Source organism: Prosopis cineraria, unplaced genomic scaffold (assembly GCF_029017545.1).
Source record: "Prosopis cineraria cultivar Desert tree isolate PC_DT_omini unplaced genomic scaffold, ASM2901754v1 PC757, whole genome shotgun sequence".
In the NCBI taxonomy this organism is placed as follows: Eukaryota; Viridiplantae; Streptophyta; class Magnoliopsida; order Fabales; family Fabaceae; genus Prosopis; species Prosopis cineraria.
The window spans coordinates 23080-40866 of NW_026556082.1; the positions used below are offsets into that span (position 1 = coordinate 23080).

Below are 17787 nucleotides of genomic sequence, written 5' to 3' on the forward strand. Positions count from 1 at the left end.
AAAGACGGTTCAAGAATAATACTTTAGCTATGACTCAATGTATGCTGGTATATAACTTACTAGTAGAAACTATACTTTATATAGAAATATCATCAACATGTAACTCTAATTTAAGTTTTAATGTAGGCATACATGGTACCTGAAAAAATTTGACAAGAGGAAAAAGGGTCAAGTAACGGAAAAAGGAGAGGAGAAGTATCATACTTGTTTTCCCCTTACCTGCATTCTTTGTCAATGTTAAGGCATTCTTCATGCATATTTATACATTGGCGATCCTTCAGATTTTCCTTTTAGTGATCATAAACAATAACAGAGAATGCATGAACACATTTGTAAAGGAAACAGAGACTATTTTATTGATTGCCTAATTAATAGCGTTTCCATCAAGTGTTAAGATGTATTTTGATGGAATAAATAATGCAAAAGACTGTTGAAGTAGAAGCTTCATGACAAGGATTATACAGCCCCCAACTTAACATTCTAAAGAGTGTGGGAAAAACAAATCAAGACACAGTTCGCAACTCACTGGATTTAGCAATTTTTATTCAACAGCAGGATCAGAATAAGGAGACGAGTAATAGTAGATTAAAAATTTGTTAAAAATCTCTCGCAAGATGCTTCCAAACCAATTTAGGTATTCAATCACTTACCTAAATAAGTGACAGATTACCTGAATTAATCTTACCCCATTGAAGCCTTCCTTCCTTATTCTTTGCATAAAATCCTTGCCTAGACGTTCTTCAATGCCTTCCGTCAGATTATAGTGATGAGAGAGACTGAAAACTATTTTAATGTCATGATACTTTGAAGCATGTAGAAGCACCACATTGGCTTCAGCATCAAAGTCTAGAAACAATTAATAACGGTTCCAGTAAGCCTACAATCCCTCGTTCACAATGCTGTAAATTCTAGGACAAAAGACAACGAGCTAATAAACATAAGGCATGGATGAGGAGCTATGTTTGCCTTCACCTGGGTAAGCTTCTTTACATATATTATGCATACCATCTATGCCAGTGTGTGAACCTTACACTAGTAGGGATTAAATGTTAATACTTTCCTTATTTGATCTACACTGGTTTCTTATCCAGTTATTTAATGTAGCAACTGACCACCAGTTAATGTAATGCAGTATACATAAACTTCATTTGAAGTTATTCCTTTCCTGTATAATGAAAAGTACAATTCAGTGAGAGGATAACTTCTCGCTGTTGTAGGCTGAAATTCAAAGCATGCTCTTGTTCTGGCAATTAAAAAAATGTTCTGCTGTCCTGCGGTTTTCACTTACGGTGTGATTCCTATTTATGGGAAGCATATGTAAGCACTGGGGAAGGGCTTCTCTGCTTCACCTTTTTAATACATTTACTGTTCGATTAAGAGACTGCATGACAAAAAGGCATATGCCATGCTCCTCATCTGATTTTTGAGGTATGCTCCACACTTGAAGAGTTGGCTTGTGGAAAGCTCTGAGAGATGTTAGCCATTCATGACCTGATTCTTCTTTAAGACTCTACTTCATTCAACGGGGATCGTAGTATAGTGTTTGATTTATTATTCTTCTAAAAACTAAATAATCTTTACTATTTTATTTCTTGAATTTTACATTGACATAAATCCTTTTATTTTATCTTCCTTGTGCACTTTACTTGCCTGATGGGTACCCGAAATAATTATTGAGTCATCCGGTGACCTGAATAATCCCTCAAAAAATTGGCAATTTATGCTTCTGGGCAAGAGACACGTATCAACTTATCTGTAGAGGTCAAATGAATCTAACAGTAGCACATTCCAATCAATTCATCTAAGAAAGTCAGAAGCAAAAGAAGAGAACACGATCAGAGATTAATTGACATGCATAACTACTCCTACAACCAGCGGCACACACAGTTAGCATCGCTTCTATGGGCACAAAAGTTTTCACCATTATATGGCTGTTCTTTCAATCAAAACAAAATGAACAAGAAAACATCATGGAACTATCATCAGTGTTAACAAATAAATTATATTAGGCTACATCCAGGACGAAGACAATGAAGCCAATGAATGTCAATAAAATAAGTGAAAGAGGACACAGAATAAGGTCATGGTGCCATCAACAAACATACCCTAAGAGGCTCCCGCCTCAACTGACCTATTGAGGTTTTGAAATATATAGATCCTTGCTGGAGAGAGGTGCTGCTGCTTGCACCCATATGAAAAACCAAAACAAGTACATTGTCCAAAGCAACCTGTTTGCTTTCTTTTTTTGAAAAAAAAAAAGAAATGGGATCAAATTAAAACGCCAAAGAAATTACATCATAAACCTAATCAAATTAGAGTTCCTATCATCATCAACCACTTTTCTGATGCAAGATGGTGGATAATCAAATGTATTAAAAATAGCCTGAGAGGAAAAGGCTAAATTAGCTAAAGCATCAGCACATGTACCCTCTTTGCAAAAAATAAATGAATAAATAAATTGGACCTTCCAAGGTCTATTGACACTTCTCCTAGCAGATTAAGTGCGCGTTTGGTTTTCAGTTTGTCAAAAATTCATTTGATAAAAGTCCATTAGGTGAAAGTCAGTTTAGTGAAAGTTAGTTATTGTAACGAAATTTGTGTTTGGATTTTTTTTTTCAAAAATTAGTTTGATACATTAAAAGTTGTTTGATTTGTGATAGTGAAATCTGCTTTTGAATGTACAATTACCAAAAAGGACATTGATTTATAATGATTTATAATTTTTATTATACAAATGTAATATATTTAAAATATTTAAAAAATAGAAGAAAGATTTTAAATTTGATCTATAATGCTAAAAATTTGATTTCTAGTTATTTATATTTTTTAATTTATAATTTTAAAAGATGTAATAAAGATTTTTAATTTTTATTATACATTAATGCTAAAAATTAACATGATTAATTACTCAATTTATAATACTAAAAAAATTGATACCTAATTATTATTATTAAAATAACAATTATATTTTTAATGAATTAACTATTTTTTAAATAAAAGAATAAGAGATTATACTTAGAGTAGTATGGTCAAATAATATCTTACTTTTCAAATCCACTTTTTAAAAGCTTCAAATAGTTATATTTCAGAAATTCACTTTGTTTGAATGTACTTTCAAGATGTGTTTTTTTGTAAAATATTCTACCCAAATAATTTTTAACTTTTTAAAAATAAAATTTTACTTTTTAAATATTAAATGGAGGAAAACCAAATAGTCCCTAAATGACTTTCCTGCTAGGATGTTGCTCCATGTCGTCCATGGTGATCACATTAATGGCTTGAATGCAATCAGTTAGCACCTCGACATTTTAAACTCCACGATTCCAGCAAAGTTCTAGACCAGTGATTAAAGCTTTAATCTCTGTAATGGCAGGTGGTGATTGATCAATTTTTTGACAAAAGCCTCTTATCCATTCCCCCTTTTCATATCTAACAATTCCTCCAATAAAGCTCCTGCCATCATCAGCTTTGACAGAACCATCGGTTTCCAGAACCTGTCGGCTAATTTGACATATTTCAATTTCAATTTGCTAAAAATTAGTAGATATACTCCAAACAAAGTATTGTACGTGTAAATTTTGAATTAGATTAGAAAAGGAACACCTAGTGTCCCAAAAGACAAGCCAAACCAGAGAAAGAATCAACAAACAACTTGGGGGCCTAAAACACGCTTTAGAACCCTACCCTAGTTTAACACATAACTCTGAAGAATTGCTACAAACCGAACGCCATTCTTTGTCTGGATCTTCCTAAAGATTGAAAGGTAGTAAACAACAACACAAAATGTCAAACTTTGTTACCCAGGATATCCACTTTTACATCAACAACAGATAGGGCATTGAATTAACCCGTTCTCATTGCACTGGCCACATTTCACTGTCTTCTGGTGCTCTTTATCCAGGACCTTGCAACTTCCATTGCATTTTGAACACATCACAAACCTCACATCACCACACCCTTCACACCCAACTCTTGCCCTTGGAATTCCCTCAAACAGAATACCCAATTTCTCTTCTTCTTCTAACTTCACCACTTCATCAACTCCTCCTATTAATCTTCCCTTCACGAAGACCGTCGGGACTTTCACTCCTTTCGTTCCCATAAGCTGCCGTAATTCCTCCTTTAATCCTGCATCCATAGATATATCGCGCTCGAAGATGCGAATGTCATGGGACTCGAGGATTAATCGAACTTTATTGCAGTCTTCGAACGTCTTTCTAATACCTCGCAACGTCGTCGTGTAGATTACTACAGAGTTTTCTCCTCCTGGAGGGCACATTTTCTCGAATGCCTGAAGAACAGGTTCCGTGTCCTGAGACTTTCTGGACCTCCGGCCTTTGGGTGTTGCCCAGACCATTCTCTTGATTTGTTCTTCCTCTTCAGAGAGTTCTTTCTCATATGTTGCAAGAAGCTCCGGATCAAACAGTGGAGTGGGACTCCTCTTTCGAGACGAATGCCCAGAATCACTACCAAAACTGTTCCTTGAAGCACAAATAGGAGACCCCTTCAATGAAAAATTCGGATTAAGGACCGGCTTGCTTGGCTTGGGAGAAAAATTACTTGATTTCAGAATCCCTTTAGGGCTATAATCCAAGCGTCTCATGCCGCCTCTGACCACACCGCCTTGAACTTTGTTCTCCTTGCCTCCAAATTTCTTCACCGTTTTGGGAGACCCAAATTGATTCAATAACTTGGACGGACTTCTCGTATCAGAACCAATAAAGCCGCGAAGGAAAGGACTTGGTTTTGGGCTTTTCTTAGCTTGATTTGAAACGGGAACACCATCTTCAAGATCTTCCATGAGTTCCCAGGCATTAATAACCTCTGGGTCTTCGCGAGGAGGCGACTTCTCAAGCCTCTTAGAATCTGCAACGCACTCCGCTCCGGCTTGCTCGCTGTCCAACTTGAGCGCTCCATAGGTGGATGATGTAAGAGAAACCACATGATTAACGTAGTCGCCACCATTGGCGTTGATGAAGACTTCTTGCCTGAGGTCTTTCCTCAGGAGTTTTGAGGAAACACAACCCATCAGTGAGTGGGACGATGTCTAATCCTCTTGCTTGCTAGAAGGCCAGGGAATTTTGAAGGAGTGACGGCAACGGGTCTGGAAGTTTTTCCTGCAATCCGACCGTTACTTGTCCGCAACTGACCCCAACGGTCCGAAAATTCGAATCCACTTTGTAGTTTGTACATGTAATGACGGGATTTTGTTGGAACTTGGAAAGCCCGTACAATTTAGCGACCCGGTATCTCCCCTCCCACCCATTATTAACTAGATCGTCCAAGTTAAATATTTAAATTTTATTTTTTATTTTTTATAAATAAAAAATAAAAAATTTTATTAATTATTGTCAGCAATATAAAAAATCAAGATTTAATATAAATATTATAAATTTAATATTATAATTTTTATATTTTAAATATTAAATTTACATTATTTAAAATATATCTAGATAGTCAATTTATAAAAATTAAAATTTTTTTATTAAATTTAATTACCAATCCAAACATTTTAAGTTTAATATTATTGGTGCAACTTTAATATTTAATTCTTTAAGGGGTAAGAACCTTTTAAATTTATAATGTAAAGGGTCTTTTATCCCATCATTTTCTTTAGGATTGTGTCTTGAGGTTATGGACTCAGTGTCGATTAAGATAAGTTAATAAAATTGTTAGGTTTTATTCAAGATTGTGGACTTAGAGTGGAACCTTGGAGGAAAGATTTGTGAGGCTACATGGTTTGGATTTTTGAGAAAAATTCAAATTCAATTTGGGCAATGTTTGTGGCTTTATCAAATCGTGGGATATAACTGGTTTTAATTCTTTGACCTGGTTAAGGAAACTCAACCACTTGTTTATTTTTTGAATTGAAAACAGTGACCTGTTTATTTTTTAGGGTTTCAATAAGTTGGAAAAGGGTTATCAAATATAAATCTTTTTCCTCAGCAATGTTTGCCCATATTTATTTGGGTCCAATGGGTTAATCATTAAGATACTAAGGCTTAGATAGTTTTAATTGAGAAGGTATAAGATTGTGGGCTTATTGTTTGGATAGTAGATTTAGAAAAGGTTGGTTTAGGGATTAATTTGTAAGAGGTTAGTATTTTTTGCTTGGGGGTTTTCAAGACAGGTGACCCTACTTTCTTGGTTAATGGTTTAGTCAATGACTCATTTCAATTTTAAGTCAATGACGTTGTTAACAAGAGTATTGCTAAATCAGTCTTCTCCATTTTTTCTTTTCCTTTCTTCTAAAGCATATTTTTACCTTCCCTGCAAGAATTCTCTAATGAAATAATCTAAAAGAAAGTTTGTAAAGTCTCAAATATATTCAATTTCAAAGTAAAATACACTTAATAAGCTTGCCATCTAGCAAAAATTTATTTTGATACAAGAGTTTTAACATATTTTGCAAAACACCTTTGACCGATTTGCAATCAACTTTGACCAAAAACTTTTAGTTTATTAAATCACTTTAAAATTTTGTGATACATAAAACGATGGTTAAAATTTCTTTTTTAATAATTAAATTATTTTGCTGGGTTGGATTCAAATGCTTTTACGTGAAAGCAATAATGCTTTCTTTCTCATTAAATCTCTATTTGAGGATTCTCCCATATCCTATAGCAGAGGCATTGCTTTCCACTACTTTTAATGCATGTGGGTTAGGTAGAGCTAAGCATAGGCTTTAACTTGTGATTTGATCTTTCTAACAATACGAGTGTGGGTATTTGTTCATGCTGGTGGACTTTTCTTAAGGCAATCGTGGATAGGTTTAACAAGCTTGTTTAACTATGGAAGAAGATCTCTTACATAATTTAAACATCCTAAAACCCTCTAGAGTCAAGTTTTACTAGTGATTTAATTTGATAATTTATTAGTAAATTGAATCATTCAATGATGGGAGTAATCATTCCCTAATGGATATGGTGACCTAAGAATCTTATTTTAGTTTGAAAAAGACTTATTTTTGTCTTTAAAATAGCAAGGCTACTTCTTTTGATACTATTGACAAATATGTGGATATGTTTGAAATGTTAATCAATTGATTGAGAGTAAATTAAAACATTATCAATGTAAACAATGATGAATTTGGTGTGTGGGTTAAAAATTTCATTTATGATTCTTTGAAATTCAAAGGGGGCATTTTTCAAACCAAATGACATGACATTCCATTCATACTGGCCAAAGGAAACTGAGAATGTAGTTTTATATCTATCATTATTCATCAATTTGAATTTGTCAAAATTTATATTTCATTTCAAACTTGAAAAAGATTGTTGCCAAATAAAGGTAGCTAAAAAGATTTTTTTTGTTAGGAATAGGATACCTAATACATTGGAGTGCCTAATTGAGAGGCTCGTAGTTAATTACTAATCTTGGAGATCCTTTCTCCATTTCTGCATTTTTATTAATATAGAAGGCAGCATAGGACCAAGAACTATGACTCTTTTTGATTAATTTTTTGGTGAGGAGTTCTTGAATTTCTTTTTGAAAAAATTCAAGAAGCTCTTGATTCATTTGAATTAGTCTAGCTTTTGTTGAAATTTTGGTTTAATAGAAATCTTTTTCATAAGATAGATTGACTAAATGTTTCTTTCGCTCCTAAAAAGCATCAGGGATATCAAAACATATAGATTGTTTAATATCAGTTAAAAGATTTTGGATCTTCTGTAGGACTTTTGGTTTGGCTACTTGAGTATTTTTGAAGGAAATTTCTCCTTGTAAGAAATTAATTTGTTTTTCTTTAATGAGAATATGATTAACTTTTTTAATCACTAGTTTGAAAATAAATTCAAAGAGAACTGGTTTCTCTAAATGTTGAATGATTATTTCATCATTGAAAATGGAAAAAGGGAAAAGTTTCATAATGAAAAGAGTTCTTAAGATGATTTTATTTCTTATATTTTTTATTAAAAGGAGTGGAGTTTAATCTATCTGGTTATTTTTTAAAACAAAATTAATATTATATTTAGACTTTAAAAAATTTTAATGTTTAATTTAGACCACCCATATTAAATATGGAAATCTCAAATTAGTAATGAAACATGTTTATTAATTTTTTTTATAATTTTTAATAAATATAGCAAAATAAATATTTTAAATTTGAATCATTCAAATTAAATTTGAATGGCCAAGATCCATTATCCCTCATGGGAGGGACAATAGAAAGAATCCAACTCCATAATTTAGGTGGTGTTTTAAAAGCTATATGAGAAGTAAAAAATTGTTTATAGGATTGATTGATTGAATTTGGTTAAATAAGGTAGGGAATCAAGAACTGTTTTTAGATTAAGAGTCAAATAGGGTTGGATTGATCTATTTTTTTAAATTAAATTTTAAAATTAAATAACAACATTGAGCAAGATAAACTTGAACCGAAAATTGCAAATCCTCAATTAGTGTTTTTTTTTTAAAAAAGCTCATATGGCAAGAGCTAATTATTTTCTACACATTTTTTAACAATTTCATATTTATATTGTTATGTAGGTATGTACTATTACTTTTATTTAATTATTACGTCATTCCTTTAATCATCTCAATTGGTTGGACTATAAGAATTGTGAAATGTTTGCCTTTCTTATTTACAATCTGATCTGATTTTTAAAAATTAAAACAGTAAATTTAGGTTTATTCACTTTTTTAGGAGCACGTGACTTTTTTGTATTTCCCGACTTGTCGCCACACTCTTCAAATTTCTTTTTGCAGCTTCAGGGGCGGGGCAAGGTGGCAAACGCCTCAATGAAAATACCGCCTTGGCAGATTATTTTGCACTTGATTTTTTCCCTCCTTCAAGCCTAATTTGAGATACAAATGGAAAAAAGAGAGGCTAAAATGATTTCTTTTGGGTCAATCAAATATCAAACACAAAAGTTAATTTGCAGGTCCTCGTAATTTGTATTAGTTTTGAATTATGTCCCTGAGATTTATTTTATTTTAATTATATTCTTATAGTTTAATCAATTAAATATGTTAATCCCTGTTTCAAAATTTTTTTTTCCAAGAAATGTAATGAAGAACTTTTATATTTATATCAAAGGATTGTACACTTTTAGAATTACTTACATAATTTTTATAATTCAAAATTTATATAATTAGGTCATGTCTTCTAAATAATTTTTATTCAAGTATAATTTTAATAAAAGGTTAATAGAAACGTAAACATTGCATTAAATCATTTTTTTTCTTTTTGGCCAACAGTATTAAATCAAAGTTCTTATAAATTTAAAAAATATTTTTATTTTAAGAAAGTTAATCATTCATTAATAATTTTAACATTCAAGCTATAAAGGTTTGATTAAAATAAAATAAACTAGAGGAGCCTCATCCAAAATTGAAAAACTATAAGGATCTAGGTATTAATGTATAGTGATTTATATTTATATGCTCCTAGTTTAATATAAACTTTTTTTGGTTGCGGGCCGGGGGGGAAGCCCAATGTATTAATTAACTAGACAGAAAGTGGGGATTGAAATGTCATGCAATCATGAAGCACTAACTCCTTTAGAAAGAAAGGAACATTATCAAAGAAGAAGAAGAAGAAGAACAAGAGACATTCAGCGCCTTGTTCTTTGTTTTGCAATCTTGAGATGAACTTATGGATGAACTGATGATCTATCATGCACAAGGACGGGCTCAGATACTATAAGAAGTTTGGAGCCCAATTCTGTTTCAGTTATCTCGTCGAGCTCACTTTTGTGAGAGACTGAGAGGTCCTGGGGAACAGTAGTGTGTTGGCCTAGAAGTGAATCCAATGAGGGGCCCACAATCTTGACTTGCATGACCATGTAAAAGAAGGGTTCTGTTATCAGGCGGCAATAAAAACAAGGGAAAATGACAATTACAGACCCTAAGGATGATTAATTACAACTGTAGACCTCCAATTATTGAAATATTGAGCATGACTTGAATAAGATCGATTAATGAAATTTCTAACTTTATACATATATAGAGTTTGTAACTTTGACCAAATTCGATGGGCCACCCAACTCGATTAAAAAAAATTAAAGTTGGGCTTGATTATATGAGTTTTTTAATATGATAGGATACTTTAAATTTAATTAAAATAAGCTCGATTTAAATTGAACCCAATTCAAATAAACTTGGGCAGCATGAATTACTAATTCTACCTATTTGTAATTAAAAATAATTTGATTGGACTGAAATGCCCTAAGATCCATTGAATAAAACAACTCGATCTGGGCATTGAAGCATTATCCCTAAATTTTCCCGTCCTTTTATCATTTTCTTCCTTCCTGCCTCTCTACTGCTCTCAAAGGTGACTTACATGCTTGAAATTCTCTCTAACTCCACTTCTTAATTTGTTTTCAATTTCTCTTCCCAATTTCGCCACTTGTTCCTTCATTTTTTCTTCCATCTTTTTATTTGTGTTGTTCCATTTTTTTTCAGAGTTGATAATTTGAGTGAACCAAACTTATTCAAATCAAACTTAAAATATCCTATCCTATTTAAAAAGTTCATATAACCAAATATGACTTTAATACCTTCAGGCTTATTGGGACTGACCCAAATATTCAAAACTTTTTAGAAATATTTTTCTTTATTTTGTGAACCAGTTTTTAATTGTTAAATAATTATATTAAGTATAAAATATTATTTTAAATTTAAAAAAATAAAAATAATAACTTATTAACTTTATACTTAAATAATTTTGTTAAGTTTTATTGTATTATGTATAATTTATTTATAAATTTTTTATTTACTTATAAATTAATATCTTAATTGTGTAGCTATTGCTCTTATTATGGTCGTATATAAATATTTTAATTAAATTATATTATTTTAATTATGATCAAGTTGATCTTAATTTAATTACGTTTAGACCGCTTACTTAAATTATTATCTTGGTTAGTTCAAAATTTTTAATAACTTTTGAGTAAATTATACTTTTAGTTTTTAAAAATATGATAAAATTAGTCATTATTATATTATATAAATAAAATTATTTAATTATGAGTAAAATATTATTTTTTATAATTGTTTTTGAAATTTTTATATTGTTTAACCCCTCCAAACAAAGGGTATTTACTTTAATTTATTCTTAATTTTTTGACCAACTCTAGCATAGGCGAAAGCTAAACAATTATTTACGAATATTATTCTATGTATTATATTTATCTAGTAATAAAGTCAAGAATTCATACATGTCTAAATTTATTTTTAAAATTATTTTTAATTCAATTTTTACTTTAAAATTACTATCTTATTTTAAAAAAATATAAAATATATTTTTTGTATACTCAAATGATTTATAGAAGTCTAAACTTTTTTAAAAAAATAATTGGGCCTTAAAATATAAAAATAAGAATTAAAATATATTTTAAATATTATTTGAGATATTTTATTAATTAAAATAATAAAAATATGAAAATATAAATATTTTTACTCTTTTTTTTTTTGAAAAAAACCTATAGTAATACACTCAAATATGTGGTATTTTAGTATAAAATGATATAAAATTTAAAAAATTAATTAATATTTATTATATTATATATATGTTTTAAAAAATATTATTTTTATTTGGATATTCAAGCCAAGCTTGACCTCGATTGGGCTTATTTTAAAAAATATTATTTCTTTTGGGCCCGATCCTAAATTTTGTCAGTACGGGTTTGGGTTGGCCTATCAGATTAAGTTTAAATTATCAACTCTATTTTTTTTAATATTTGTTCACATTTAGCCTACATGATCTGTACAAATTGTGGATTAAAAATTAGTGGATTTATTTACTTTCTAGATCTTGTTGCCCCTACTTGCATTTTTATTACATGAATAGCTAAATTTGATGATTATGCTTTCTTTAATAGTTTGTAAAACTAAATTCAATAGTTGTGTTATGTATTATTCATAGTGATGTTCGATATTTCAATACTTATGTTAGATGTATTTCTTAGTCCCTATGTTACGGGCTTTTAATAGCGATGTTTAAGCACATATTATAGGATTCTTTTTTTCGCTAGAAACATTATAGGCTTTTCTTTGTTTGGTGAAATTTTCTTGTTTTTCTTAAGTGTTTTTGTTACATTCGGAAATATGGCTAATGTAATTGATATTTACAAAGTGTTTAATATTAAAAGTTGTGTAAATTATTAAGTACAGGGCTTTTGAAATCTCCTAATATTGGTTGGAAATCGTGATAGGATCGTTTGTGAAATTTTGAAAACCCATTTAGAAAAAGGGTCATTTTAGATTGCTTAACTCTAAGATTACGTTTGCTTACTAAAATAAAATGAAATGGATTAGATTAAAAAATAATGGTAAAAATACGATAATCAAAAGGAATATGTAAAGGATATGTGAATATATTTATAAAGGGATGAGATAATTTAATTTACGAGGTTAGGAATTATGATTTATATAATTTTTGAAGGGTGTGATGATTCCTACATTTTTAATATATATTAATGAGTTTTATTATGCTCAATATGGGGAAAAGAATGATTTAGTTCATTTTTATCTTTATTTTTTAATCTATTCTATTTTATTTTATTTTAGTAAACAAACATAACCTAAGTTTAATTAGAACATAGTTTTTTAATTATAAAAAAATGTATTACTATTAAAATCCCCTAGCATGGGACGAAAATAATGGTAGAATTACTTTTGAAATCATGAAAACTTGCTTGGTTTTGTGAAATCCTCTCATTATAATATTTTAAGTTTTGTACAGTACAAAGTTTTCTTTTAAAAGCAATAATATATTTACTAATAAAATCTCCTAACGTAAGTCGTAATTTTCAAGAGTAGTGTATTATTTTACACCCTGAAGTAACATTTAGTTACATACTTTATATTCTAACTTCATTACAACTAAAAAACAAAGTGGTAACAAGATTAGAATTATATCATTTTGTTCATAAACAAATGAATATGTACACAACTTTTGAGATTAACAGCTTGTAAATATCAATGACATTAATCATCCTTTTAAACGTAGCAAAACACTTTACAAACAGAAGCAAGAAAATGTCAAAAAAAAAAGCCTACATTTTGTGCCTTCACTTTTTTACTACTTTCTCTTTGTTTGGCTTTTGAAATGAACGTCAAAACTTTTGAATCAACTTTATTGAATCAACTAAAAAGCCACTACGTAATAATAATCTATATATGATCCAAGTACTGAAAAATATATATACACTAAAAATACAAAACATCACTATTGAAAATCCATAATATAAGCACGAAAAATGCATCTAACATAAGTATTCATATAGAACATCACTATGAATAATACATAATATAACTATTGAATTTAGTTTAACAAACTATAAAAGAAAGCATCACAATCAAATTTAACTATTCATGTAATAAAATGCAAGTAGGGGCAGCAAGATCTAGAAAGTAAAAAAAAAAAACCACTAATTTTTAATCCATAATTTATGCAGATGATGCAGGCTAAATGCGAACAAGTATTGAAAAAAGTGGAACATCACAAATAAAAAATGGGACAAGAAGTGAAGGAACAAGTGGCGAAATTGCAAAGAGAAATTGAAAACAAATTAAAAAGTGGAGTTATAGAGCCCAGTATGTAAGTCACCTTCGACGGCAATTGAGAGGTAAGGAAGGAAGAAAATGGTAACGAGATGGGGAAGGAAAAAAAAAAAGGAATAATGCTTCAACGCCCAAATCAGGTTGGGTTGTTTTATTCGATTGATCTTAGGGACATTTCAGTCCAATCAAATTATTTTTAATTGCAGGACCATGGTTCTGGTATTTCAATAATTGAAGATCTATAATTGTAATTAATCATCTTATAGGGTCTATAATTGTCATTTTCCCTAAAACAAACAAAAAAGCAATGAACGAATGGAGATGGACAAGGCTGGTGTGTGTAGCTAAGTTGTGTGCACCCCTCTTCTGCTAGCTAGCGGTCAATAGTTACTTCAGATCAAGTTCATTTGTTGCACTATTAAAAGAAAATGTTCATTTGCGTGCTTTTTTGTTCCCAGAAAAAAAAAATTCTGTTTTTTCCGCACGTGAAGTGTCATGAGCGCGACTGACTCTTGATCAGCGCAAATTATTTTGTGAATTTGTGGGATGTCTGCAAATTACGGACTTCTTTATAAATCATAACATAACAGATGCGACTCCCAAAAGGCCAAAAGCCAAATTTCCTTCACCTTATAATTATAAACACTACAAAAACTTGGATTGCGACATTTCCCCCCTATCTGATGCCATCTTAAGATGGTTTATTAGATTAAACATCTGACCACTAATCTCTACATGCTGCTACTAATTCAGATGCTTTCACAGTTTTGCTTTCAATTAGCTCAGGAATACGCCGCATTATTTTATAGCTACTTCGAGCATCATGCATTATATAATTTGATCCACGTTGAATTAGTATTCAGGAGTGAATATTTAAATAATATATCAAGTAACTCCAGTTTAATCAATATTTTTAATTCTAATGCTCACGAGCTCACTAAATACGCCTCTTCACGTTCACGTTACGAATTATCAGCGCACCATCTTAAGATTGTGCTAATGTAATTTCTGGCCGGAAAAAAAAAAGAGGACTCTATCTATCTAGACTGGTTGCTCAGGGATTGTAGCCGCTGTTCGCGTAAAAGCTTCACGCACACTTATGGAAAAATTAACGTTTCAAAGATTGAGCAGAAAAAATCGGTCGCAGTACTTCAATTAATAATTAACTGGATTCATCGCCGCATTTGCCACCGGGTTTTGGTCTGCGAATATGATTAGTTTGTTGTAACTAACTTTACTAGCCTCTTTGATTGCGTCTTCTGTGTCCCCTAACTACCCAAACCCGCAATTTTTAATTTAATTCCTACATTGAATAACTGAGTCAGTGTATCATTAATGTATATTCACAAAATTACCTAAAACATTCGGGAAAAGCATAAAACCGGAGATATTAATTATGAGAATACGAGGCATACATTATTGTCGAGGAGCCGTGAGTATTCTTTTTCTTATACTGCAATGTTGGTCGACTCGAAAAGCCAGCTGTAATATAATCAGATTCGTATACATTCCTTTTCATTACTCTGCAGCATGATATAATAAATAATAATAATAATAATAATAATAATAATCTGACCTCGTTCTTGTTTTATGAGGGATGCTGAATACAACTTGTCAAAAAGAACAAAAAGATCATCCCAGAACATATAGTGACTTTTCAAAGACTACGTATATAGTCTTCGCCTCACATTCTTTTTTTTTTTTTTTTAATGAATGTCATCATTGATGAAATTGGGACTTATTCTAGGAAGAGGGAAAAGTTAACAAATTCAAGCTACATAAGTAACGCGATTAATTAATGCATAATATCTTGACATACAGAGTTCTTTTAATGATTCGAGCAGTATGTATCAGACAGTATTGGAGTGTTTAATATTTTATCTTGCAACAGCTATTGCACTCACGTCAACCTACTAAACGCAAGAAACTAATACATGTAATGTAAGCCTCAACTCAACAGCCATTTTATATATGGTGGAATAACGTAACGAATGAACTACCATGATATGCATACTTTTAGGTCAGCAGCTATGGTATTTATGTAGCCTAGCTACCTGACCAATATAAAATGCAGGTTGTTAATCAGAAAGCAAGGGCACACTGTGCATGATGAGAACCTAACTAGGAAGAGACCAGCCTTAGAGAAGCTGTCAAAATAAAAAACAGCCATGGAGGAAAACGAAAAAACCTTCAAGTTGGGAAAAACGCCCTCTAAAACGCTGCGTTTTTTTCATGGTTTTCGTATTCTTTTGACGGGCCTCAAAGATAGTCTACTTTCTCTCTCTCTCTCTCTCTATCTGGAAAAGTGGGAGTGGCCTACTCGCATTCATAGAAAACAAAACCAGCGTGAGGTGAGACTGAGCACCAGTCAACAAGTTGAACACGGCCCTCCCGCTCCCTCTTGAATAATGAATGTATTAAATTCTCTCTCTCTCTCTCTCTCGCGCCCGCCTACTTTTCAAGTGCTCTTTGGCTCTTCCATTCCTACCCACTTCTACAAAAACCATTGTCTTTCTCCGTTTCTCCCCTTTCATACTTTCTTCCTTGCAGGCCTCAGCCTTCCGTTTTTGCGTCTACCAACTGCAATGCCACAAGTCGAAACATTGGTTTCTGCGTGTGCCGGCGGCGGGTCCGGTGATCGCAAAATTGCCTGCGAGACTCTTGCTGACGGTCACGGCCACCAGGCAGAGGAAGCGCATCTGCCGAAGAACAACCCTGATTCCCCGCCTGAATCCTTCTGGCTCTCCAGGGACGAAGAATTGGACTGGTGGGACCGTAATGCTGTCTACGAGCGAAAAGAATCCACCAAGGGTAACAGCTCCAATTCTACCAATTTGAACCCCAGTTTGAAATCCAAGTCTCAGCGGGTTTCTTTGAAGTCCAAGGCCTCCATTATTGGCCTGCCAAAGCCTCAGAAACCTTCCTTTGGGGATGCCAAGAATCGTCGAAACCACAAGCTGGGGAACACCAGATTGTTCCCCAAACGGAGTGCGTCAGTGGGAAAATCGGAATCCTCAGTGATCGAACCATCGTCGCCAAAGGTTTCATGTATGGGGAGAGTGAGATCGAGGAGGGATCGAAATCGCAGGTTGAGAAGTCGCCAAAGGTCCTCTGAGTCGGGCACCGCTAAAGAAAATTGATGCGAAGCAAAAGCAGAGGCCGGAAACCAGGGTTCTTTGAAAGCTTTAGAGCTATTTTCCGCCCCCGCCGCCAAGAAAACAAGGTCCAGAAAGCCGATCTTCCGCCAGAAGATTCTCCTTCAATCAAGAACCGGACCACGCTGCCGCGGAATAGCACTGCTAGCGATATCGACGCATCTTTCGCCGAGCCGACCCCGAGAAACAGCGTGACGGAGAGTGAACCTCCTGGTTTAGGTGGTATGAAGCGGTTCGCATCTGGGAGGCGGTCCGGCGCGTGGGGGTAGGTGAGCCTGAGATCCACGTGCCGCAATAGGCGTCAAACGATTCCACGACGGCGTCGAGCTTGCGTGCTCGGAATCGCCGATGCTTGTGCTAGGCACAGATGACGTGACACGTCGAATAACGGTCTCGACTGTTCCCAAATACTTCTGCTTTTACTGTGATTTGGTTTTTAGCGTTTCCTTTTTCTCTCTAGTCTCTACTAACAATTTGTAAATAGATTCGTGAATCGTGAGTGCTTTTTCCCTTCACCAAGAGTAGGAGTGATGTTTTCTAATAAATGAGCAGTTGTAAATTTTACTTTTCCTAATGGATCTGGGATTGGGCGTACAATTTTTGGGGAGGAAAAATCGCAAGTATTGATGGCCAATGATTTCAGTCTCAGAGCGGGAACGATTACGTTCTCGTCAGTGATTATAAAAGGAAAGAGTGAAAGTTTTTTTGAATTTCTTTTGAATTATGGATCATCCTTTTACATCTCTATATCATTAAACTCTTGTCATTGAGAGTTTAGATGTGGGAATGTAGTGATAAATTTAACTAGCAATAGCTGATTTAGAATTTATGAACGTTTGATGTCTGATGACATGAAAAGTTGAGGAGAATCTTAAGCTTTAGTCTTTTGCAATAAGAAAACTTTTAATTTTATTTTTAAAAAAAGTTTTATTATAGATATCTTTTGAAACATGCTTGAACCTCTTCTAATATATTAAATAGTTACAAAACAAACATCCTTTCTATTTTTAAAATTTTATTTTTAATTTATCTAATTATTAGTTGACTGTTAAGTTATTAAACCAATATACCTACATTTAAAATATAAATGTTATCTAAAAATTATTTAAATTATCAAAAATTT

General features: G+C 32.4%; 2 protein-coding genes across 2 annotated transcripts; one reads left to right on the forward strand and one right to left on the reverse strand.

The window, feature by feature from the left end:
• Positions 1–3563: 3563 nt before the first annotated feature.
• Positions 3564–5106, reverse strand: LOC129298262 (uncharacterized). Its single transcript, XM_054936644.1, has one exon. It carries the CDS (start codon positions 5027–5029, stop codon positions 3821–3823), a length of 1209 nt encoding a protein of 402 aa, XP_054792619.1. The 5' UTR covers positions 5030–5106; the 3' UTR covers positions 3564–3820.
• A 10681-nt stretch (positions 5107–15787) lies between these two features.
• Positions 15788–17185, forward strand: LOC129298261 (uncharacterized). Its single transcript, XM_054936643.1, has one exon. The coding sequence runs from the start codon at positions 15918–15920 to the stop codon at positions 16647–16649; it is 732 nt and encodes a 243-aa protein (XP_054792618.1). The 5' UTR covers positions 15788–15917; the 3' UTR covers positions 16650–17185.
• The last annotated feature ends 602 nt before the right edge of the window (positions 17186–17787 follow it).